Source organism: Cyclopterus lumpus, chromosome 20, assembly GCF_009769545.1.
Source record: "Cyclopterus lumpus isolate fCycLum1 chromosome 20, fCycLum1.pri, whole genome shotgun sequence".
NCBI lineage: Eukaryota > Metazoa > Chordata > Actinopteri > Perciformes > Cyclopteridae > Cyclopterus > Cyclopterus lumpus.
The window spans coordinates 8,763,734-8,788,233 of record NC_046985.1 but is presented as its reverse complement, the minus strand read 5'-3'; the positions used below and the strand labels follow the sequence as shown (position 1 = coordinate 8,788,233).

At 42.0% G+C, this 24,500-nt stretch overlaps 1 protein-coding gene across 12 annotated transcripts in view; it reads left to right on the top strand.

The window, feature by feature from the left end:
• The window catches only part of atp8a2 (ATPase phospholipid transporting 8A2), a 46,682-nt gene that overhangs the window by 4,535 nt on the left and 17,647 nt on the right, over positions 1 to 24,500 (top strand). For 7 of the 12 annotated variants that reach the window (XR_004611734.1, XM_034560456.1, XM_034560457.1 and 4 more), the window contains 22 exons: positions 4,641 to 4,818; positions 7,893 to 7,992; positions 8,799 to 8,897; positions 9,015 to 9,060; positions 9,293 to 9,333; positions 10,729 to 10,802; positions 11,281 to 11,350; positions 11,706 to 11,833; positions 12,232 to 12,343; positions 12,638 to 12,806; positions 12,915 to 13,042; positions 13,132 to 13,209; positions 13,351 to 13,439; positions 13,724 to 13,768; positions 13,989 to 14,061; positions 14,187 to 14,375; positions 14,459 to 14,508; positions 14,603 to 14,672; positions 14,758 to 14,842; positions 15,065 to 15,204; positions 16,110 to 16,248; positions 16,951 to 17,015. Coding sequence is in view for 11 of the 12 variants with exons in the window: in XM_034560456.1 (XP_034416347.1) it covers positions 4,641 to 4,818; positions 7,893 to 7,992; positions 8,799 to 8,897; positions 9,015 to 9,060; positions 9,293 to 9,333; positions 10,729 to 10,802; positions 11,281 to 11,350; positions 11,706 to 11,833; positions 12,232 to 12,343; positions 12,638 to 12,806; positions 12,915 to 13,042; positions 13,132 to 13,209; positions 13,351 to 13,439; positions 13,724 to 13,768; positions 13,989 to 14,061; positions 14,187 to 14,375; positions 14,459 to 14,508; positions 14,603 to 14,672; positions 14,758 to 14,842; positions 15,065 to 15,204; positions 16,110 to 16,248; positions 16,951 to 17,015 (2,168 nt within the window). In the remaining variant the exon portion in view is untranslated. Of the gene's footprint in view, positions 1 to 4,640; positions 4,819 to 7,892; positions 7,993 to 8,798; positions 8,898 to 9,014; positions 9,061 to 9,292; positions 9,334 to 10,728; positions 10,803 to 11,280; positions 11,351 to 11,705; positions 11,834 to 12,231; positions 12,344 to 12,637; positions 12,807 to 12,914; positions 13,043 to 13,131; positions 13,210 to 13,350; positions 13,440 to 13,723; positions 13,769 to 13,988; positions 14,062 to 14,186; positions 14,376 to 14,458; positions 14,509 to 14,602; positions 14,673 to 14,757; positions 14,843 to 15,064; positions 15,205 to 16,109; positions 16,249 to 16,950; positions 17,016 to 24,500 lie in introns of those variants that run through there. The other 5 variants (XM_034560463.1, XM_034560461.1, XM_034560458.1 and 2 more) reach the window with 3 other exon arrangements.

Genomic DNA, 24,500 nt, shown 5'->3' with positions numbered 1-24,500 from the left:
TCCCATAAAAACATTGTCAGTGTGTGTGTGTGTGTGTGTATATATGTACAGTGTGTGTATATATATATATATATATATATATATATATATATATATATATATATATATATATATATATATATATATATATATGTGTATATATATATGTGCATAAGCATACTTCAGTGTGATGTGCATTTGTGTGCGTGCTGCAGGCTCACCTGTAGGATTATCAGGTTATGGATTAGCAGCAGGTGAAGTTGCAGAGCAGTCACAGAGGGGATTATCATGCTCGTTCACTTGGCTCCTAAGAGGCTTTCTTGCCTTACCTATACTCTGTTATGGCAGACAATGGACACGCAGAGAATGCTTGAGGCGAAGTCAACCAGGACCTGCAAATAGGGCCTGCGGGTCACAGAGGAGACCAGGACAGCCATGGGACGTATGGTTCGCCAAGGCAGACGAAACTCTGTTGGTAATGACTTTCTGACCACACAGCAAGATTGTGGGCTGGACAAAAAGCATGCGAGGGAAAGATATTTAATGTTTGTAAATTGAACGGAAGTTATTGAAATCTGTAAAGGTGGTTATGGTTCAGTGATTGGCTCAAGAACTCTTTGACAGGGCATATATGGTTGTTGGAGGAGCAGAGACCTTGCGGTTGCGGGGCAATCGCAGAACCCACTGGCCAACGGTCTGATGATTTATCCTCTGTGGGCAACGGACAATATTTCTGTGGTTTCCGTGTGGGCAGTGCACAATGGATTTCTGGCCAACGGGGACATCTGGGCCAATAGGTCATTGTTTACAGTCCAATTAGCAACTTGAGACACAAGGATGGCGTTAGAGTTGAAAGAGGACTTACACGACCGGATTATTTCAAAGGTAACCATTTGACACTCAGTAAGCAGTTACTTGTTTATCTTATAAAAAGCTCAATCATGGTCAGAGGGTAGCTCATGCGTTCTGAGATTGCATTGTGGCCTTTATGATTTTGGAAAATGCGTTCCACCTTTTTCTCTCTCTACAGGGACTCTTCACCTGCGTGCAACAAAAGCCTGCTCACACGCGATTGGTCAATGCCACTCGGACTACAAACGGAAACCAAAACGGCTCCCATACCAATATCTTGTTTCGTTGCCTACCGATACTGCATTCATATAGAGATTAGTTCAGGTCAATGCCTCCAAAAAACATTGCAGCCATGTTTGCAACGTGAGGAAAAGAAACGTGCTGGGATTAAGTGCATTTGCATTTAAAATGTATTGACAGTTTGCTTTTCAGATGGAAATGTGGATACAGCCAGCGTATCTGTCCTCTGAGTGCTTTTGGGGGTTGGAGTGTTTCAACAGCTGTGGATAATTAGCCATTCTAGCATAAGTGCTGTTATGATTGTTATGATATCTATTACCTCTGGCTCATTCTCGCTCTGGGCTGGGTGTTTGGAAGATTTCTATTAGACTTGATTGAATTAAACGTGTATGCGTCTACAAAAGCCATATTTTTGCCATATGAAACACATTTCTGGCCATCGCGCTAATTGACGGCCACTGAGGGAGCGTGTCCATTAGTGGCTGACATGTGAGCCATTTTTTTTTTTTATGAAGACTTGGCCGCAGCACCAGGTGTCTGGTGAAATATGCTCTGCCATACTGGAAAATGTAGATTAATTATGCAGCTGTCTCCATCCATAATTCATTAGCCTAGTCTGCTCTTTAATGGCAGCTTGGACTAAGCCCAAAAAAACAAAGTTATTACTGCATATTAAGATTTATGAAACTTTGATTATTGAGATTATCTTCAAATGACATGCGAGATGGATTTACATGTCTGCCTTTTCCAGACTGCATTGCCCATGTTCTGCTTTCTGGAACAAGTATTTTATATGCCCATTGTGAAAAGTGTGTTAGGTTTAATAGACTTCTAATGACGCAGGTATTTTATAAGGATGATCTTGTTCAGAAAGAGGACACTAACCAAATGGGTAGCTGGAAGTGTTTTGCTTGCAGGGTGTTTGTTGAGGTCGGATCCGTATAGTCTTACCTGTTATGGCCGCAGGTTATCCGACCTTTGGTACCTGCCAGGCTGGCCTTCCTGCTTTATGTGAAACTGACCTGACTGTGCTCTGCTGGGGTTTACTGCTGACTCATCAGTGGTGCATCGGTAATGAGTTAAGGAGGTGACTACGCCTCTACCCCATCAGAGATGGATAACTGAGGCATTGATCTCATCAGAAATGAATTGGCGCTGAAGTGGGTTGCTGAGAAGGCCATTATAGATCTGCTCAAAAAGGTAGAGTCCAGAGGGGTTAAAAAGTGGAGGTAGGGGGGTTGGGGAGGGGGGGGGGCTGTTAAGGAGTACATTAAGTAGCCAAGCAAGAACAGAAATAAGCAAGATGGTAAAAAGTAGACAATTCACAAGGAAGAAAAAAGAAACGGGGAAAGATAAATGCTTTGTGACAGAATGGAAAACATGACATTACATAACCTTTTATCATGCTTAATCATTTCCTTACAAGCACTCGCTATCTTGATTGACCCCGGCGTCATTTGCAGCGTGGAGTTCTGTGATTATGAATTATGGCTCTGTTAGGTCCGGAGGTAATTGCCTATGTCAGAGATATAGAGATGAGGGATAGGCTGCTTATTATCATTTTGCTTGGACAGACTTTGACCTTTGCTCTGTGCCATGTTCAGACACTTTGTGGTCTGGCACTAGACTGAGATTGGAGTTTTTAAACAGGGTTTGAGCTTTTAAAATCTCAAGCAGATTTATTTTTCAATGTATACTACAATATAAACTGAAAGTGTACCTCCTAAAAAAAAAACAAAGAAATGTAATAACTAACTGTAAAGTGGCACTCCTGCAAGAGGTTTCCTGTAAACATACACACGTTAATGTGTCTTTCAAAGGAAAATGGGAGTCTGATGTGTCAGCAGTGATAATAGCTATCCCGGGTCGTTTTACAATTCCTCGCCTTCTTTAGAACAAAAGCTTGAGTGGAATATAATGATATTTGGGTTATTGATGAGTAGCGACTGACCCATCTGTTGCAGGATTGTGGTGCTGCAGAAATAGGGTTTCAGGACTGGAAATTCAATCTGCTAAACCCTGCCAGTGTTTATTCGTTTCTAATTTATTTATGCAATTAGCCTGTTGTTGTTTTAACTCACAGCCTCACTCACAGACACACACACAATGCACAGATCCCAAGAAATTATACAAGCGAACTATCCATTACAGATAAGAATAACTATGATCCCATAATACAGCTCACTCTATATTAACAATTGAGCAGTACATGCACACTTGTGTAAATAGTACTATCAGAATAATGAGAGGATGTTGTGAATCACTCAACTTGGCTTTACAGATAAATGCATTCCAGATAACATGCTATATCTCATCACTACAGTATGAAACGAACTGTATCTGCGTCCATGCAAACTAATGAGAAAGATATGAGGAGCAGAGACCTGTGGCGGGTGAACACATGCAGTGATCTCCTGGTGGATGGTGCCCGCCTCGGGGATGTCATCTGACCCATCTCCCTGACCACCAGACCTTAAGGCGATATCGGGCTTCTGGCCCTTTAAAAGCGGAGCCCCGGCGTTGCACCTCGGCAGCACCGAAGGAGCTCCATGTGGCTTCTTCTTGTTGTCTGCACTGGCACTTGTGAGCCGCTCAGCATCAAATTGGAGCGAGGGGATCGTTCAAATCGCGCCCGATGAAGACTTCCCGAGTGCGGCAGGTGGCCAGATGACACGGCTGCGGTCGCTCGGCGGCCCAGTATCTTTCACCGGGGCCGGGGGCTTTCTCTTCAACGAGGCCGAGCAAGGAGAGGGGAGGCGCGGGCTCGCTGCTGCATCTGTCTTTGCCCAGGTTCGCCGTTGTTGTACCAGCTGAGCAAACTGTGGCGTCCAGACCTGTTTGCGTTTGCGCCCTCTTCCCTCACAGTGTCCCTGCCGAACTGTATGCTACATAATCCCGTTATTGGGCGCACTCGAGAAGGAAATATGCCCCGCGCGCGCTGAGCGGAGATCACGACGCGTTAAAAATGGTTGGAAATGACAAAGCCGGGCGGGCGGGGACGCAGGGAGTCTGCAGAAGAAGCGGGTTGCATCCTCTTTCTGTCACTTTGTTTGGGGGGGGGGGGGGGGGGGGGGGGGGGGGGGGGGGGCAACTTGTGCCTGTTGTTTAATGACAATAAACCACGATGTTCGCCGGGGGTTCTGTGTGTTACATATGGAGAAGTTGACGTGTTGATAAAACAGACAAACTGCGTGTGCGTGTGTGTTTGTTCGCCATTGTGCATCCCTCAGCAAATCCATTATACGTGGGGGGTCCCGTGGGCGTAGCGAAACGAGCGTGTGTGCATTGACGGCACCTGCATAATAATACCGAAGGACAGACGGACGGGGGGGGGGGGGCGTTATAACGGGAAACGTCATTCAATCGACCACGCCGGCTTCAGCATACATCAGCATACAGTAGCCTCGAGGACTAATTGGTCGCCTTCGCGTTTGAACCGTAAACCACGTCTCCCGTCTATGTCTCTGTTTCTCTCTGTTCCCCTCTCTCTCTCTCTCTCTCTTCCTCTCTCTCTTCCTCTCTCTCCCTCCCTCTCCCTCTCTCTGTCTCACTGCCTCGCACTCACTCAGCCTCGCCTCTCTCTCATCAATCCAACGGTGCAGGACCTGCTTGCTCGTCCGCCGGTTACCGCAAGGCAGATGATGAGATGTCCGGGACCACTTCCCAGGCGGATCCCGTAGACGCCACCGCGCGGGCGGTGCTGCTCAACCGGCCCCAGAACACCAAGTTCTGCGACAACCATGTCAGGTAGGTGTCGCCGAGCTTTTACCGGCTGCATGCTTTGCTACGGTGTATGTTGTGTAGCTTGTATGCACTGATTTCTACAGTGCACACTGACAAATAGTGGCTTACTTGATAAATAGCCAGTGTAGAGAGTAGGCTAGATCATAACTGATTTTAATTTATTGCTTCCCCAAAAGTGTAAATCGGTGCTTAATAAACCATGGCAAAGTGTGTATCACACCAGCCTCTAACCTCTGGTTACTCATCTGATTGTTTGTGTTTATTCAGGGTGATAAGCTCATCTTTACTAAATGTACTTGAATACAAGTTGTTTGTCTGACTGGGGTCAGAGTGCATGGTCAGCTTGTGGGATTATGTGTCTTGCTAAAGGACACTCATTGTAGATATTTACTAAGAGGGGCTTTACACCCATTTTGTGAGGTTGAAGGACGACTGTTATGGCCTGTTTGTATGTTTTTCTCCCAGCATGCCATGTGCTTCAAGTAGACTTTGGACCAAGAATTTGCTCTTTTTTCTTTTCTGTAAAAAAAAAATCTCACTCCTTAACAATTCTCTGTCTTTTAGTTTGGCCTACAATCACAGTAACCAAAACATTTAATTTTACAATTACTACAATTTTGCAGGTGAAACTCTTAGATAAGACTCTTTAATAACTCACCTATTAAGTTGCAACTCTGCAGTGGCCCTCCAATGGGTGAGGCTGACACACTGGAAAGTGATTGGCTTAACAACTTAACATTACCATGTTACTTAATCAATATTTCGTAATGCGTAATGAATATTTAAGGATCGCAATGAAAGTAAGGTAATTACACTTGCATGTGTTTAAATACAATATCTGAATGCGCCTAAGCTTTGTCTGATTTCTCAGTCCCTCTGGGTGACTTTCTGTGCTTTGAAGTTAACTACCAATCTTGGACCAGAGTATGAATATTTCACATATTGTGCTGCTGTGTCTTGGTGGCCGCCTGGGGTTCAACAGTGAACATCTGAGTGAATTTCCTGCTTGTATACATACATATAACTACATGTAGTTATACTGTATGTCAGAAGATTATTTTATGAATAGGGCCGAATATCAAGTATATGTATGTGTGTGTGTATGTATGTATATATATATATATATATATATATATATATATATATATATATATATATATAAGCATCATCCCAGCTGTCATCTGCGTATTGTATGACTTCAGCTGTTGTCGTAAATACAAATTTGCAGTCAGGCAAACTGTATTAGAGTTTAAATTAGACAGACAAAAATGTAATTTGTATCTTGTCATTACCTGTTTATTAATTCTATTTGTATGTACTCACTGTGCCTGGCGCCATAGGGAGCACTGGGCTTATGTTCTGTTAGTTAAAGGCTTGTCGTTAGTCTGCTGACATTCAGTGGTCTGCCATTACTGTCAGGAGATTTCATTCCCCTTTTTTAAAAGAGCCTATTTCAGCTCTACGAATAAGATTAATGCAAGTGCTCCCTGGCTCATCTGATTGGATCACATGTGATGTTCTGCCCATCGCTGCATGCTGATTGGAGAATCAAGAGCACTCTGGCTCTATATGGGTGCCCTCTGATGTCTCTGTATTCCTGTAACTCTTTAGTTTATGTTTGAAAGGTTCAATAGCCCTTATTGATTTTTCTTAGATTAAAGCCTTGTAGAAAAGCTCTGTTGACTCGACTCACCTCCACTCTTCTACATCCATATTTCATTGTATGCAGTTGTTTTGATACAAATTAAGCATTAGTGCTGCTCCCCTGTGCACAACTGCAGCACAACAATGCAGTAAAGTAACCTGCTCTCCTAATTCTAAGGAAAAGACATGAAATAAGAATGTAAAGTAAACAATGTTTAACTGAATCACACATGCTCCATTCTATTGATACTTTATTGAAAAATTCAATCAAACTGGTCGCAGAAATTAGAACTGAATATTATTTTACAAACACTTGTATTTTCAACAAATCTACCTGCCTTTGCTTTGAGGGATGACTTATCTTTGAGCTCAGCCCAGTGTTGCCCTATAATATATATGAAGAGCATTGACCTTATTTGTCTCTTTTTTTTTTTTTTTTAAATAAAAAAAAAACATGACAAAGCCACACAGCTGCAGACAAGCATCACCCCTGCAGCTAACAGCTGTTAACACCACCAGCTTTTTTTTGTCTATTCAAATAGATTGTGTGTGTGTGTGTATGTATGGAGTCCGATATAACTTGCTTTTGATTAGATTAATAGGTGTAGTATCAGTAACTGTAGGGTATTCAGAGCATCAGGGTCAGGGCACTGAGTCAGTGTGTGTGTGTGTGTGTGTGTGTGTTTGTGCGTGCGTGCGTGCGTGCGACAGACTAACAGCTGTTGCAACTCTGTTTTGTGTGTAATGTCCCGCTCTTTGTAGTTCTGCGTCTGTGAGGCAGACGGAAAAAGTGGTCACGGGTTCATCTCCTAGGAGATTCTGAACTGTGATGGAGGGTGTGCATGCACGCGATACACTCCCGCACACAAACACACTCTATCGATTAAACAAATGCCTTCTCAGAAACTTTTCACTCAGGCCACACAGGAATGATTGATTGATTGATTGATTTTTTTAAACAAGGAAGGCCTTGACTTGAAGGTTGACTTTTTTTTTTACTTTTCTAAAAGCTCCTACGGAAGCTCAAGGCTATAACAAGGCTAATCAATACAGTTGTCGGATCAATGCAGTTGACTGATGGACAAGTTGCGGTTGTCAAGGTTTCTTGCACTTATTTTATGGGTTGCTTGGTCTTTATTTAGATTTCTGGATTAAATGAATCGGTCTATTTATAGGTGTGATGTGTGTGCAGCCGATAATGGCTTTGTTTGCCCTCTCTGAGCACAATTTAGTTTAAAAAAAAAAATAGATTTTCAAGTGCTGCAATATAGAAATACAAATAGAGTTGGTTATTCAACCTTCCAGGTTGATTAATGATTAGCACACAATTTATGCATTCCTGTGTTTGCTAATGCAATAGCTGGCTCTCTTCCTCCATCTGCCTGAATGTAAACAACGTGTTCCATTTCCTTTATCCTTGTCTCTTTCTGCAGTACGACCAAGTATGGGATTCTTACCTTCCTGCCTCGGTTCTTGTATGAGCAGATCAGGCGGGCTGCCAACGCCTTCTTCCTGTTCATCGCACTCATGCAGGTAAACTCCACGCGCAGCACCGTAGCAACCGTGATCTGCGCTGTTGGTGTGCTGCTTGCTTTCCGTTGGATTCTGTGGCCCACACAGGCTTTAGATGACAAATCTATCTAAGGAGTTTGTTTTAAAACATTCCAGGTTTCCCCACAGGCCCAGCTATTTTTGAAATACTGACTTATCAATATTCAAGAGTTGTTTTCTAGATGTCAAAAGTTAAGATTCGGTATATTTCCAACAGAAAGCCAGAAGAAACAGATTAAAATATAAAGTATCATGATTACTTTACAAATGGGTCGCGTCACATGTTTCCATCAGAACGAATATATCAATACATATACAGTATATTAGATATTTCAAATGTACTCATTTGATAAATTAAATATTGCATGTTGTCTTTATTAATTATTTCCCGCACAACATGTGAAGTCCGATCACAACTTTGAGACCGTTTCTAAACTGAAAAAAGAAATGTGATCCGAAAAGCTAATCACTTATCCCACTCTGTAGTCACTACCTGATTGGTGAAAAATATGTTTCTTCCTCATGGATGGGAGGAGAAGACAGGTACTTGGGTTTTTTCTTTTACTCTGTGTGAGACTCATGAACAGGGGCACTGCCTTCCATCATGCTCACATGACTGTGCCCACCCATCAAAGATTCATTATACAGTCCACTCATTATACTCCACTGCCTTGTCTAATGTTTTTCTGGACTGTCACTGTGGCGGTGCATTATAAGTGCTTTGAGCTACTCAACACTCACCATCAGCAATGATTTCTAATAGTTGCCTCTCTTCACTCTCTGACCAGCAAATCCCTGATGTATCGCCGACCGGTCGCTACACCACACTGGTCCCACTCATCTTCATCCTCACGGTGGCCGGTATCAAAGAGATCATAGAGGACTATGTGAGTACCACAGCACCACTTGTTATATGGGTAGAAGTGACTACTTTTTAAATTGCAGGAGAGAGGGACACTATATTCCTATCTTAAAAGCTAACACTTCTTTATCTGTCTCATCAGCAAAGACACAAAGCAGACAACACTGTAAACAAGAAGAAGACAACAGGTACCGTCTGCGTGTCTGTGCTTGTTAATATGCATCGACTGTCTATGCGCTTTCCCGTGAGTGTGCTTGTGTCTATTTGTGTGGGTTTTGTTTTCCTTTCATGGCTGAGTGAATGGCTGTTGTCTGTCACTCACGATAGTGCAGGCCCCAGACAAAAAGTTTAGTCCCCATGAATACTGTATGAGAGCTGCTCTATAGGTTGACTGATGGCTGTGTTGTCCTTGTCTCTCAGTGCTGCGGAGTGGAGCCTGGCAGACGATCATATGGAAACAGGTATCGGTATCGCCACAGACTTCCTCTTTGTTGCTCTCTCACTCATCACTCCTGTGCTTTGCCTTTCTCACATCCTAATCAGTTTTACAGTTCAGTTTAACACACTTCATTGGCATGAATGGCATAAAATAATACTGTAAGAAGCGTCAAGAAGGGCCAGCTTAAAAGATACATTTCTTTTCAAAATAGAAAAAAAAAAACAGTAAGTTATTTAGCTAATTAAACTAAATCAGTTGCAGCAAAATCATTCAAATATCAGAGGTATAAGATTATGCAAATAGGCATGAAATGCTGCAAAAGCAGGAACAATAATAAATGAATGGTCCAGTTTTGTGAAATCAGGGATTAACATCTCAAATTTCTTGGCTTATTTTATTATTAAATGGTTCCATTCGCCTCAGGAGCTACATTTCTGACTCATTCTCACCTGTATATTTTCTCCTCTTTTGGTTTCCATGCATGTATTCTTGTGGCTACACTGTAGTCACCCAGTCTGTGCTTGTTGAGGATCTATCTGTGCTGTGAATCCCCAACAGTAAAATGATACTCTTCCAATTAGTATTGATGTTTCAATAACAAGATAACAAGTCAGTCGAGGATTTGTCCAATATTCCACTTAGGCAGCTCCTGTTAGTTTAATAATTAGGTTTTCTGCAGTTCATCAGAACCAGTTAGTCTAATGTCATTTTCACATAAAGTTTTTTCTTTCAATGCATTCTCTGCCAAGTTAAAATTACTTTTCACAGTACAACGCATGCATCACTATTGTCTTGAAATGTGGACTTCCTCTTGAATGTACTCATTAGCTGAGTCCAGCTGTGTACAGCCGTGCTCCAGCAAGTCATATCAAATCAAACTTGAGTCCTTGTTCTGTGGCGTAGAGCAGGAATGTAGCCCCCTGGTTATTCAGGGTCAGAAAAGGTGAAGGAATTTGTTCCAGCTGCCCTGCTGATTCAATAATGTACATGTTAAACAAAGGTGGTTACAAGTAGTTTCCCAGAATGCTCCCTTTTTATTATCAGAAGAACTCTGTTATAAGTGCCACAGGAATTTCCCCCAGTTTTTGAAATTTGATTTTTTTTTTTTCTCCTCCTTTTATCTGTCTCTACATTCTTGTAATCTTTGTTTTATTCAGGTCTGCCTCTGTTGAAGCCTAATCCAAAACGTTGGAGCTATGCACTGCTGTGCTCACTGTCACTTTATTTCAAGTCTTCCTCTCTTTCTATTCACTGCCTCTGGGTTGGTCACTTAATAACCTGCCTCTTGTTTCCTCTGTTTGTCTCCTTCCTTTATACCCTCCTATACCCCTTACCCTCTCTGCCTTAACACCCCTCTCTTTATTTCTCCCCACCTTTTTTCTCTTACGCTGTTGCACTGCTGCGTCCTGCCCACAAGGTGGCAGTAGGAGACATAGTGAAGGTGACCAATGGCCAGCACCTTCCAGCTGACATGGTTATTGTGTCCTCCAGGTCAGACTTCAGTGTGTATGAGTGTGCATGTTTGTGTGTGAGCACACTTATCCCGTTGTGTATATTTATATTTTAATATATGTCTTCTAATCGTTTGTTGTGTGTTAAACTACTCTCTAATGCTGCAATTCATGATGCATTTTCGTTATCAATCAATTGTTTACTAGTGTTTTAAATTTAATTAATTAGTCTAATGTAGTGATTAATTCCAATCTGATATTGCGGAAACCTAAAGAACCGTTTAAAAATATATCAACTGTTTTCAAATTGAAAACATTTGTGAAATCATGTAAAGGAAGTGAATATTCATATTTGATGAGCAGATGTTTAACAGTAATAATGTTCATATGGTTATTTTTTTTTTTTTAAAGACAATTACGTAATCGATTATTTAATATTCAAAATGGTCATTGACTGATTTCCTGTGGTTTGATGGATTAACAATTTTAAGCACTGTATATTGGCCTCCTCTCTACAGCGAGCCTCAGGCCATGTGTTACACTGAGACCTCTAACCTGGATGGAGAAACCAACCTGAAGATCAGACAGGTAAGAAGACCAAGGAGCTCATCTCTCAGTCTGAGAGTTCTCAGTGAATGGATTCAGCACTTGGTCAGTGAGGAATTTCTCCCCAAATTTAGATTTTAGTACAAAGTATCTGTTGTTCTTTTAATAATTGTTACAGTTAGGATGCAAATCAACAGATTAATAAAAGATGTTAAATATAATGGCCATTTCAAATGAAACCGTAGCTCCTCACAATGGCCTGATCATATTTGAAGAAGTTATTGTTCTCTTTCTATCTCCTGTTTTCATCAGTGTTTGACTTGTTTTGTCTTATGAACTTGCTTTTAAGGAATGCACTTTGGGATAATCCTGGCTTGTCATATTACATCTTTTCCAGGGTCTCTCGGTCACGGCTGCCTTTCAGACTCTGGAGGATTTGGTTGCGCTGTCTGGTTGTTTGGAGTGTGAAGAACCCAACAGACACCTGTATGACTTCACTGGCACACTGCGGCTGGAAAACCAGAAGTGAGACACAAACACACACATTGACAGTTATTGATTGACACACGCAAGTGTATTGTCAGTGTTAAATGCAAAACTAATTAATTAATTGATAGTATTTTGGTTTAAAATAAGTAAACAGAATAAAGCTATAAAGATATCCATTGAATGATTTTCCAGTACAAAATACATCAAATTTAAAAGACAACTATTCATTGCAAAAGCATTTGCATTCTTTCTGAATTAAAATGTATCACAGGTTTTATAACTGAGAAATTTTAGGCGGCACAAAAGTAAAGCAAGCAAAGTGACTCGATCTTCTTATTGACAGCAATTTTCTTCTAAATGTATCAAACAAAAATGCAGGTTGCCCAAACTGTGTATTAATCTATCATGTTTTGTTTGTCCCTTGCTCTTCTCAGTCCAGTGCCCCTGGGCCCAGACCAGGTCTTGCTGCGTGGCGCCCAGCTCAGAAACACACAGTGGGTTGTGGGAATTGTTGTCTACACTGGCCATGACTCCAAACTGATGCAGGTAAACCCAGCGTCTTGTCCGAATACAATACATTGTGTATAATGCATTGTGTGTAATGGCAATAGACTAATGGCTGAGTGAACTTTATTAGGAATAAACATAACAGGGAGAACATTTCTAGTATTTGGATTAAGGACAAACATTTTTTGTAATTGTGCAAAATAAAATTAAATTAAATGCAAGTGGTCTTCTTCCCAGTGAAACTATTGCAACATAATGAAACTGTCCCATCATCCAGCATTGTCTTGTTGTGAGTGTCTTCGTGTTGTATTCATTGACCTGTCCACCTGCCAGAATTCCACCAAGGCACCACTGAAGCGCTCTAATGTGGAGCGGGTGACCAACATGCAGATCCTGGTCTTGTTTGGCATCCTGCTGGTCATGGCCCTGATCAGCTCTGTGGGTGCAGCCATCTGGAACGACAAACATACTGAAGATGCCTGCTGGTATCTGTCCAGGGCGGGTGAGAATGCACACACACAACCAGTAACTTATGTCTCCTAACAGTAATAAGTTGTTGTATGCATTTATACACATTTTAAGGGTCAGTGAATATTGTGTGTTTGTGTAGGGGACATCTCCACTAACTTTGCATATAACCTGCTGACGTTCATCATCCTGTACAACAACCTGATCCCCATCAGCCTGCTGGTCACTCTGGAGGTGGTCAAGTTCACACAGGCCCTCTTCATCAACTGGGTATGGTCTATGTGTGTGTCTGTAATGTTTGTTCTCCAATTAACTTACTGTAAGTAGTCAAATATTGCTGATCCCTTTTTGCTCCTCAGGACATGGAGATGTACTACTCGGAGACAGACACGCCGGCCATGGCTCGAACGTCCAATCTTAATGAAGAGCTGGGCCAGGTCAGTTCCTCCCCCTCCTCATAATCAGTGGCTGTAGGATGGCAAGTAGGAAGGCCCAGGGTTAGCATTACATACACACTCAATCAATACACGCCTGTTAAATGTGCGGTGTTTGCTTACATTACATATTATCTTTTCCAGGTGAAGTATCTCTTTTCCGACAAGACCGGAACTCTGACCTGTAACATCATGAACTTTAAGAAGTGTACTATTGCGGGAATTACATATGGGTCAGTCATCCTTTATTTCTTCTGTAAATTAATTCTTGCCTCTTAGCTCGGCCTGTAAAAGGAGCCACCTTCTAAAAGAAAATTAATTTAGACTGCCACTAAATGTACTTGAGCACTGAGTAACCTTTTAATCTCTAAATATTAAATAAATTAATGTATTTGACTTTCCTGTAATACTGTGTTGTTATTCTTTCAACTGATTGAACTCTGACATGCTTGAACAAATGAACTAACCAACTCTTCAACTGATTCCTTTTCCAATACAACCTCTTTCGTCACTGCAGCCACTTCCCTGATCTTGACTGTGATCGTTCAATGGATGACTTCAGGTCAGTGACCTTTCGTCTTCCCCTTTCTGATATTCTTTTTCTCCATTTTAGGCTCTGCGTGTTTTAAGAAATTGATGTACCGTGCATGCTTTGATCAGAATAATATACAAAACGTTGACAATAATTCACTTATTTTAGCCTGTTATGCTATATGAATGCCGATGTTTCTACACACTATTAGATTAACTCCTGCCATAAATCTGTATTTCTTGTCTCACAGCAATCTGCCGTCCAACAGCAATAACTCTACAGAGTTTGACGACCCAACTCTCAAACAAAACATCGAGAATCATGTAGGTGTCTCTGAAGCTTTTTTCTCATGTTTCTTTATTTGAAGCAAACCTTTTCTGCCCAAGATGAATGCTGTTAAAATCCATGTCCACTCTGTTTGTTTGTGTGTGTGTGTGTGTGTGTTTAGCCTACATCACCTCAGATCTGTGAGTTTCTGACAATGATGGCAGTGTGCCACACGGTGGTCCCAGAGAGAGAGGAGGACCAGCTCATTTACCAGGCCTCTTCTCCAGATGAAGGAGCGTTGGTCAAAGGGGCCAAAGGGCTCGGGTTTGTCTTCACTGCAAGAACCCCGCATTCAGTCATAATTGAAGCTGTGAGTGTGTGTCTGTGTGTTTTACTGCAGGAATTGCTGCTTTGTGCAAAGTTGAGAGCTGACATTTTTTTTGTTGATTTCAGAGAGGAAAAGAGATGAGCTATGAGCTTCTAAATGTGCTGGAGTTTTCCAGGTAATACTCTCATAAATGTTCTTCTCAGGCAGTGTAATTGTGTAATATGAAACTGTAGTGTGTCTTGAAACTAAGCCCACTGCTTCCTTAACAGTAACCGCAAGCGCATGTCTGTGGTGGTCCGAACCCCCAACGGGAAGCTACGGCTGTACTGCAAAGGAGCGGTATGTTTATCTCATTATGACTGTAATTCAGCTCTCCAAATGCCCTTTAACATTTTTTAATAATGCTTATTTTGTTGTTTTGCAGGATAATGTAATTTTTGAGCATCTGACTGAGGCGTCCCAGTACAAAGAATTAACTGTTGCTCATCTGGAACAGTTTGCGACTGAAGGTAAGAGAGAAAGAAGGGAGAGGGAGGGGAAGCCGTAGTTTGAGTTTCTCTCTGTTTAAAAGATGCTTGTTTGTTTCACTGGTCTTGTTTCACCTCAGAGACATCTTTCCTAAGTTTCCTCCATTCTACCGGCTTCTCAGCGTTCTAAACACTCACTCCCAACTCAATCTATTCTCCATGAGCCCCCTGATTGATTGTCTTATCTTCCTCCCATCCTTCCAGGACTAAGGACTCTGTGCTTTGCCTATGTGGACCTGGAGGAAGACGCTTACCAGGAGTGGCTAAAGGAATACAATCGCGTCAGCACTGTGCTCAAAGACCGCGCTCTGAAACTAGAGGAGTGTTATGAACTACTTGAAAAGGTAAACGCGCCATCTCTTTCTCTGTAGTGATGTGAGATGTCTGGAAATCAAAGCAGGGACCTGAAAATTCTTCATGTAATGAAGATCATACTCATACAAACATGCACTTCCTGTTTTCCAGCAGGTGGCAGAGTGGCTGCATTCATTCCCACACTGCAATTAACACAATGTCCTTTACTTACATTACTCATCATGTTTGTAAATTGCAATACACAAATCATTTAGCAGATTGTAAAGACAGATGCTGCTCCTTCCTAAAGGGATGGCGTTGTGGACATCTTGTATTAGTCAGAAAGATGGCACCGATTGGGGAATAAGTGAACAAACTAATACAGAGATTTCAGAGGAACGGATATTCACAAGAGTTAAACTAACATGTGTGCAAACCAAGGATTTAGAGCAGAGAGTCAAGGTGGGAAATAAGTGAAGAGGAAGCAGTTGCAGGAGGAGGGGAGCTCAGACTGGGAGACCACAAGGGTAATTACCTTCACGAGTGTGCCAAAAGCCCCATAAAACTGGAGTCAACAACACAGTAGTGTTAACTTGTGTGTCCGTGCGAGAGTCTGTGTGTGTGTCTGAGTGTGTCTAATGAGGGTACACATGCATTTAAATGCAGAACAAATTAAAGCAAGGGGGGGAAAGGTAATGGGTTACTTTTTGGCACAAAGACAGAGAGTTGGTACAGAAGTCTAAAATGAGCTACTGAACTGAATTCGCTGGCATCGTTCTCATCCTCTAACTAGATATGGAAGATGTTTTCTGGAGAGAAAGAGCCCTCACACACAGTCTTGGGATGTTTGGCTGAATTTTTTGCCTAAATATAATTTATTCTAACCTACTTAACTCTTTTGTTCTCACTGTCTCTTTGAATGTTATTTCTCAAATTATTTCTGTTCCGCCAACAGAACTTACTTCTGTTGGGCGCCACGGCCATAGAGGACCGTCTTCAGGCCGGCGTACCAGAGACCATCGCCACTCTGATGAGGGCCGACATCAAGATCTGGGTCCTCACTGGAGACAAGCAGGAGACTGCCATCAACATAGGTAAGAGAGAAGCCTTTAAAATAAACACTGGCCAAAATGTGGGTGAAAGTCACAGCAAGGCCGGTTCTTCCCCCAGCAGCTGTGAGAGTGCTTTTAGTGCAGTATGTGCCAGTGATGGAGGCAAATCCAGCGCTGGTGAGGAAGTCCCCTTGTCTCCACAGCTAGAGTTTATTGAATAATGGCGAGAAGAATAGTAGTCATTGTGTGTGGCATTAAATATCAGACAATTCTCAAATCTCGAAGTGCAAGTCGTACGTGGGGAAGAAGGGACTCAAAGTTGCACCAGACATTTGTGGAAAACAACACTTACAAATAAGAACTAAATTTAGCTTAAAAGTTTGGACTCTCTCTGAGACTGTACTGTGCAAATTGTATTTATATTTCACACACTTTCTATGTGATCAAACTGCTCTATATACCTATAGTAGTGTTCAGAACATTTGTGAGTTAGTGGTTTTGCTGTGTTTAACCGGTGCTGGATGTAGTTGAACAATGCACAACAGACTACAATAGAGATATGATGAGGGCCATAGGCTGATGGAGGAGAATGGAGTCAGATAGCTGTGTGAGAGAATGGAGCAGGATTTCGCAAATCCAGTTGTACATGAGACAAGGTTTTCCCCTGTGTTTTGGATTTGAGTACATCTAATCTCTCCCCCATTCCCCATTCTCTGCCTTCCACTATCTGTTTCTGTTTCTCAGGTTACTCCTGTCGTCTGGTGACACACGGCATGTCCCTCATCATTGTCAATGAGGACTCTCTGGATGTGAGTAGACCCTCCTCCTCCTTCCTCCTGCCGACCTCGTTGAGTCACGTCTGTGTACAGTTGTGTGCGTGTGTGTGTGCGTGCGTGCGTGCGCGCGCGCGCGTGTGTGTGTGTGTGTGTGTGTGTGTGTGTGTGCGTGTGTGTGCGTGTGTGTGTGTGTGTAAAGAAGGGAGGGGGTTAAGTGGCGGGGTCTTAAACAGGTTACTGTGGGATCTAGGGTGTGGTCCACAGTCAGATTGGTGGGTGTGGCTCTTTGTGTGCTCACAGGTGCAGGTAATTAAAGTCTCTGGTGTCCTTTTGGAGAAAGGGATGAGACAAGTAGTGAACTATTACTTGTTTCCCTCTATTCCCCTCTGCTTCCGTCTCTTTCACAACATTCGCATACAGTACCTGGCTTTCAACGATCACACAGGATTCTCCCACTATTTGTGTCTCTTTATCCAACCCGTGTTTAGCTAAAAGCCAGCGGGGTCACAGACCATCTGTACATGTACACATGTCCCTGTGGCTATTTAAAGTGAGATCAGAGATCTCTAAATTAGATTTCTACCCCAGTTATGTGTTCTTTGCGTTCAGGTTTCATGTGTGACTGCTTAACCTAAGTGCTTAATTACTGTCATGTGTCTTTGTGTCCGTCTCTCTTTCACAAACTCCCACATGTGTGCCGACACCCAAACACTTGCACACACACTCACAGTTTGTTCACTTTTATAGAGTTTATTTATACATGAGACTGTGGAGATTATGCATCCATAAAGTTTTAAGTGTCGGAACTGTGTGCGTGTGCATGTGTGTATTTGGAAATGTGTGTTTGTGTGTGAGGGCCAAAAGAGGCATTTTATTAGTCTATAGCATGATCAACACAGCATACCTCTGTATGGTTAACATTGCATCCAATTGGAATCTTGTGTAGAATATTTTAATGTTGGTCATCATTCTAATTGAATTGCCTATAATCATTTTCTTTCCTGTATTAAGCCCACTTTTAGCAAAGGAAATAGTCGTGATTTCATGTTACCGTGCATCAAAGTAATGTTAAAAGCCAGATAGCGTGCAAGACGCTGAATTCACTGAGCTGGACAGGGTGAACATTGTCCGGGTAACAATTGCTTCAGCCTGAGAATTGCCGATGTGATTAGTACAAGAGGGGGAAAGCTAATAGTCAGCACTGTAAGTGGATCATTCTTAACCTAGTTTGGAAGATGTTGTTGCTGCTCTGTCTTCCATGTTTTATCATCAGTGCTGCCAGGATCATAAAATTCCTGGAAAAGTTATGACATTATAAAGACTGATTTCTAGGCCTAGAAATTAATTGTTGAGTGTCTGGTGCCTCCGGTCGCTCGGGCCTTGCTTCCCCTTGTCACTCAGAGATCCATGCTGTCGCTCTGTCCCTGGTGCTTCCGCGTGGGGTTTCCCAGAGGCGCATGTTCGCGTTTCAACCAAGCCCCCAAGACGAGGGACAGGCTTTAGAGCAAATGTTACATAGTGGACAAATGTTGGCATGACCATTTCTGGGTCTATTACATGATGCCATGTGGCCCAAAGAAGGGGTTTTCCCATATTATTATATATTTTTTTTAGGTGAATCAATGGCTTGATAGGTCTACCTATCTTAAACTGCTTAAAGTCTCTGAAATGGTTGTACATATTATGGAAATGTGTGTGTGAAGCCTGTGTCCCATACTGTACTATTCCAGCAAACAGTTCAAAGTCTGATTGCTGTCGGGGCAACGTAGTCTGGGTTTGGAGGATGAAACATTTGGGTCTAACAGGTGATTTCATTTTTATTGCCCCGCCTTTATTGCTGATACATATTTGAAATTATTGTGTCTAAGCTTTAATTGCAGCCAAAGGGAATGTTAGGCCTATCTTCCTTGGGAAATTCTTCTCCAGAGATTGCACATCGACTTAGATAGATCCAATAGCACATTAGACGAGAGGTTTTTGTTTCATAAAGTCTGAGCATTTTTGCACCAACACGTTAGAAAAGTGAACTTTCTGAACCCTTTCATTAGAAATATTTTTCAAGCCAAAAAAAAGATTCTTCTACAGCTGAATGACGTGTAATGAGGCAGGAGGTGCTGGAGGATTAAGGCCATTGCTGAGAGAAATGACTCAAACTCAGACAAATCTTTCCATCATCGAGAGTGGAATGAAAGTGAAATGCCACCAGAATGAAGGAAAAAGTCACTCTTAAGCTGTTTCTCTGATAATGACATTACTGACGTGACTTAACTCTTACTATGTCGAGAACTATTCCTGACATGATTTTTCGTAATCCAGTTTTAGAACGTTCTCATGCCATATGCAGTTCAATAGACTCCATTTAACAGCAACTCAAAAGAACTATATGCAGTCGGGAATCTATTTTTCAGCTGGAAAGCCTGGCTTGCACAGAAATATCAAACGTACACCCTGCTGATGTGTCCTTGAGCAAGATTTGGAATTTGAACCTCAGGCTTACCACTCAAGGGGTTCTTTTGTAAAATAGTTGTACAGACGCATTTCTTTATGGCACCGAGAGACAGCTGGTTGACGTGAAATATAAACCATGGGTCATAAGTGGAATTTCTTGCTTAGAGCCTGGTGTATTTTGTAGCACGCTTTCAAGTGGATGGACAAGCATGAGAGAGAATAAACCACATGACAAAGTACTGCAACAAAACTCAATTACAGTCACATCCCCTTAAATACAATAATGGAGTCCTACAGATAATCAGCTATTTCAGATCGGATATTAAATATCCTCTCCCTTAAAAAAAAAACATCATACTAATTCACATATGTAGATGTGTATTTGGAGATATGGATGTCAGAGAAGAAACATTCTGTCATTGCATGTGGCAAGTGGCATACTTGTGTTTCACAGTCATGCCTGTCAATCAGGACAACTTCAGAGAGCTCTGGTTGTGACTGGTGTTCGGTGGGGATAAAAGCAACACTGTCTCCAGTACATCACTTATCTCACACTTAAACTAGCCTGCGTCGGCTCAGCTTCGTTGTGCTTGTTGGCCTGGAAATTGTAACTGGCATATATGAGCAAAAACAGAAGCTGCTTATCAAAATCTCACCTCGAGGTTGACCTCCTGACCCCATTTTAAAAAGACTTTGTCCCCAATTTTCACTCTCGATCGCACCCTTTTTCTTTAATCAGTGTGAAAGCTGATCTATGTGGTGGATCTTGCATTCTTAACAGCAGACCCCACCACCAACAACACCAACACCACCACCACCAACACCAACACCACCACCACCACCACCAAGTCCATTCTCCGCTCCATGTCTTCTTCACACTACTACCTCCACATCTGTCAGCACCCTCTTTATATGCATAGGAAGCGACTACACAGGAAAATGTGTGTGTGTGTGTGTGTGTGTGTGTGTGTGTGTGTCTGTGTGTGTTTAGAGGGAGAGTCGGATGAAGAGCATGAACAAGCAACAAAATATGCATGTTTATCTTAGTGGAAGCGCAGGAGTGTGTTTATGAATAAAGCAGACAAGTGTTTATTGAACTTCATGTATGAGATCGACAATCTGGATAGAGAAATGAAGGGAGAGACGAATGGTACTGAGCCATGTGAGGGCGATGAGTGAGTTGTAATGCGATCTCCTTTTGGTGCTCCTCCTCTCGTCAAAACAAACCCTGTGAGCGATGCCTCCTGGGTAAACGGTTTGCGACCATTGAAGCTGTGACGAGCGCCATCTGTCACCTTCAGATCACACGCCACACACAGACTGACACAAATCTTTGCCTTGTCTCTTTCTGTTTAGTCAATACTGTAGGACACCCTAAGAATGTGAAGTCTTCTTTTTTCCCTCTCGTATCAGTCTCTAAATATGTCACGCCCCCTCTCAGTTTACTCAAGATGCAGTTTATGGGATCACCCTGATCAGCTCGATAGTCCTGAATATACATTACATCTAACTTTCCCACAATCCCCCGCTCCCCGTCACGCTGCCCGCAGTACAACTCTAAAACAAACTACGTCTCTCTTCTGCTCATTAATCATCTTAATTCACACAGACACACACTCAGACACACACTCAGACACACACTCTCTCTCTCACTCTCTCTCGCCTAGACTTACATGCTCTATTGTTCTGGCATTTTTCAATTTATAATTGCGTTTTTTTTCTTCTTTTCTTTCTTTTTTTACATCTGGCCTCCCACTGCTAAGTCCATATGTCTGTGTCTATTTTATTTGTGTGTGTGTGTGTGCGCGTGTTCTGGCTCAGGCAGCAGAGGATGTGGGTGTTTGTACAGATGCACAGTCCGATAATTAAACGGTATATTAAATCTCTGAGGTGGTGACAGAATCTGCACTTCAGATATGCGCATGTCTTTCTCTGCAGCTCTCTCTCTCTCTCTCTGTCTCTCTCTCCCTTCCTTCCCTCTGAATCTAGTTTACACTCCTTGTCCTTCTTCTCCTTTTTATTTGTACCTATTCCTATTTATCTTGTTAGTAAGCAAGTAGTTTATATTTTACACTCTGCTTATGTACATTCATCATGATGGAACTAGCGATTGAGCTCTCTTTGAATGGAGAGGTTGGCCTGGAACGGATCAACATTTGGCTTTCCCCTTGCTCACTGTGTGCTTTTATTTATATCTTTTATTTTTATATATATATATATATACACACATATATATCTGTGTATATACTGTATATCTATACATGTGTATAGATATATATTTACGTGTGTGTGTGTGTGTGTGTGTGTGTGTATATATGTGTATGTGCTTGAGTATTTGATGGTAAAGCATGCAACGAGAGAAGGTGACCTGTGATATCTCAAACCGGCTGCATGCCCTTCCCATTTTGTGGTCCAAATATAAACCTGATAAAATTCCATGCAGAAAGGCTTGTGAACATGGTTTACAGTATGTGTGAGCTCCGATGCATATGAAAAATAAACATTGAGTTTGGAACATAAAACTTCTTGCTAATTAGATCGGAGCTGTCGTATTGCAATCAAAGAATTTCTCCTCTCCGGTCTCCAGAAATAGCGGGTAATTTAGCGTGAAAACGAGTAAAGTTACATTTTAATGGATGCTTCTCTTTGAGAAAGAGTTAAAAGATCATCGTGGACCTTCTTTGGTTTCTTTTCATGTTGAGACGTCGTTCTTTCTCATGAGGACACAGTTGGGTCTGGACTTGCTGTACTTTGGTAAATGCCTGCCACTTAGCTTTTAAAGCTAACTAGTGTTTGTACCTTAGTTACCTTTTTAATCCTCGACAGCTCCTGTAGACTTAGCCTGGTTATTATTCCGGTTTATCTTAGCCGGCGCTAAAGCTTTGACTAGACTTGCTGTCACAAGTCACTTTGTTATATTAGCACCTCGCTGACTGGTGAACTGTTTGCATTCACTTGAGGATTATACCGTGTGTGTGATCCTCTCTTTTAGTGCCTTTTTAAGATGTGACATTGACATGGGTTCACACTATTGTCAACTTCAGGTGCAACTAGCAACGTTGTTATTATTATAATTTCCCTCTAAATGGGAGCTGCACAGAATCAAGCCCCATGCAGAAAATGGGGAAGACTTAAAGCATCAACACCCAGCGGCAGTGTTTTTATACAATAAAATGTTCACTTGTGTGGTGTTTACTTTGCATTATGCTGCTGAGGCTTTTTGTGTCCATTCCTCTGTGAGGAGGTGAGGACAAGCAGGGGAAAGGAGGTTTTGGCAGATTCTTATCACTCACACATGCATGACATGTACACATACGCACAACCCCTGTGCAATTACATTGCTAACATACAACTCTCGTACATCCATGCACGTGCTTTACTCCTCTGTGAAAACACATGCACATCACACATGGACACTTTGAGCTTCAGGTCTCTGACAACCTGTAATCTTCTTTAATCCTTTCATTATGTTTTTGTTTTCCTTTCCCCTGTTTGGGGAAATAGGTGAATGCAAACAGGAATTCCGGCATACAAAGAAAAACACACAGCCTCAGGCTGAGAAAACAAGAGCAGGGACATTTTGGGAAGAGGAGGGACACTTGTGTGCATCGCGAATTGGCAAGGAGAAGAGAGGCGGCATTGTTCTTATGATTGTGTTGCATACATACATGTGTGCGTGTGTGTGTGTGCGCTCGCTGTGTTGTCTCTTGCACATGCTGACTGGTAGACAGAGGGGTCATCTCTCAGCGGGTCACTGGACTCTCGGGTCTGACGGCCGCCAATAACCCGCTGTGTGAGAGAATGTGCAGATTCTTAACGCTGCCAACCATTTAAAATGTTTGTGCACGTTTGTGTCTTGGGTTTGGTATTTTTTAATCTGATTGCCATGTGTTTAGTTGGGCTGCTGTTGTTCCCACAAACAGTTCATGTCATGGGGCGTTTCATTTTGCGTCGTTTCTTGTTTATTATTTATAAAAGCTGAATTCCACATGTTCAACTAACAAAAGTGGATGGACAGTTAGTGAGCTGATGCTATATTGGATAGCACTCGACGGATAAAACATTTGCTTGATTTCAATAGGACTTAACTTGAACTCACCTGTGATCTCCTTAATGTAAAAGAGCTCTTAGAACGGAGCTGGAACTGTCAAGTCCTCTGAGTCTTATTTGTTTTTCTGATCTTGCACTCTTCAAATATCCTCCTTATTTCTAACATCCATGCATTCAATAATCCTGGAAGAAATCTTTCTCCCAAAAAGGGTTCGTTGGGTGAAAAGGGTTTTTAATGGAGCCCTTTGTCTTTCAAAGAATCCTTGAGAAAGCTTTCTTCATAAAAGGGTAGAACCTCAGCCCTTCAGGAAGAACCCTTTTGAAACCCTTATTTCTCAGAGGAAGTTTAATGGTTTGTTTAATAATTGAAAGTTAAAGTTTTCCTTTTTATTTATAAATCTGGTTGGATTATTATCATCAATAGAACGTCTGTACAGATCGACCACACAAGGCAAATATAATACATGTGGAACCATTTTAATGCTCTGTAACATTGGGATCCCATGGAAGTCATAATTTCAGTCAGCGGAACTGGTAGAACTCAGGTGTGTGTGTGTGTGTGTGTGTGTGTGTGTTGCTTGTTGCTTGTTGCGTGCTTGCTCCTCCACATGGAATTCATTACAACTCCATGGGATGTTTATTTTCTCTATTAATCCCTGTTCCTCTATTATCAAGAGCTCCATCAAAATTGCCCCCAAACTACTGGCTTGCAGGCAATTTGGATCACACACACACACACACACACACACACACACACACACACACACTTTCCTGTTAGATATTGATTTTTAACCATTTTAACCCAGCCACACCAATAGTCCATCTTTTCTTTTCTTTAGTTGTGCGTGTCTCCCACTGTGGTGTTTTGCTGCTTTGTGAAGTAAATATTTCAGTTTTGATGCCATGGTCCAACCTCCCCCGAGGACCTTATAGCGTCAGCGTGTTGTCATAATGTCTACAACAACTGTGAACTTTATATTGGCATTCTTATTTATTTAATATACACACAAGCACATTCTT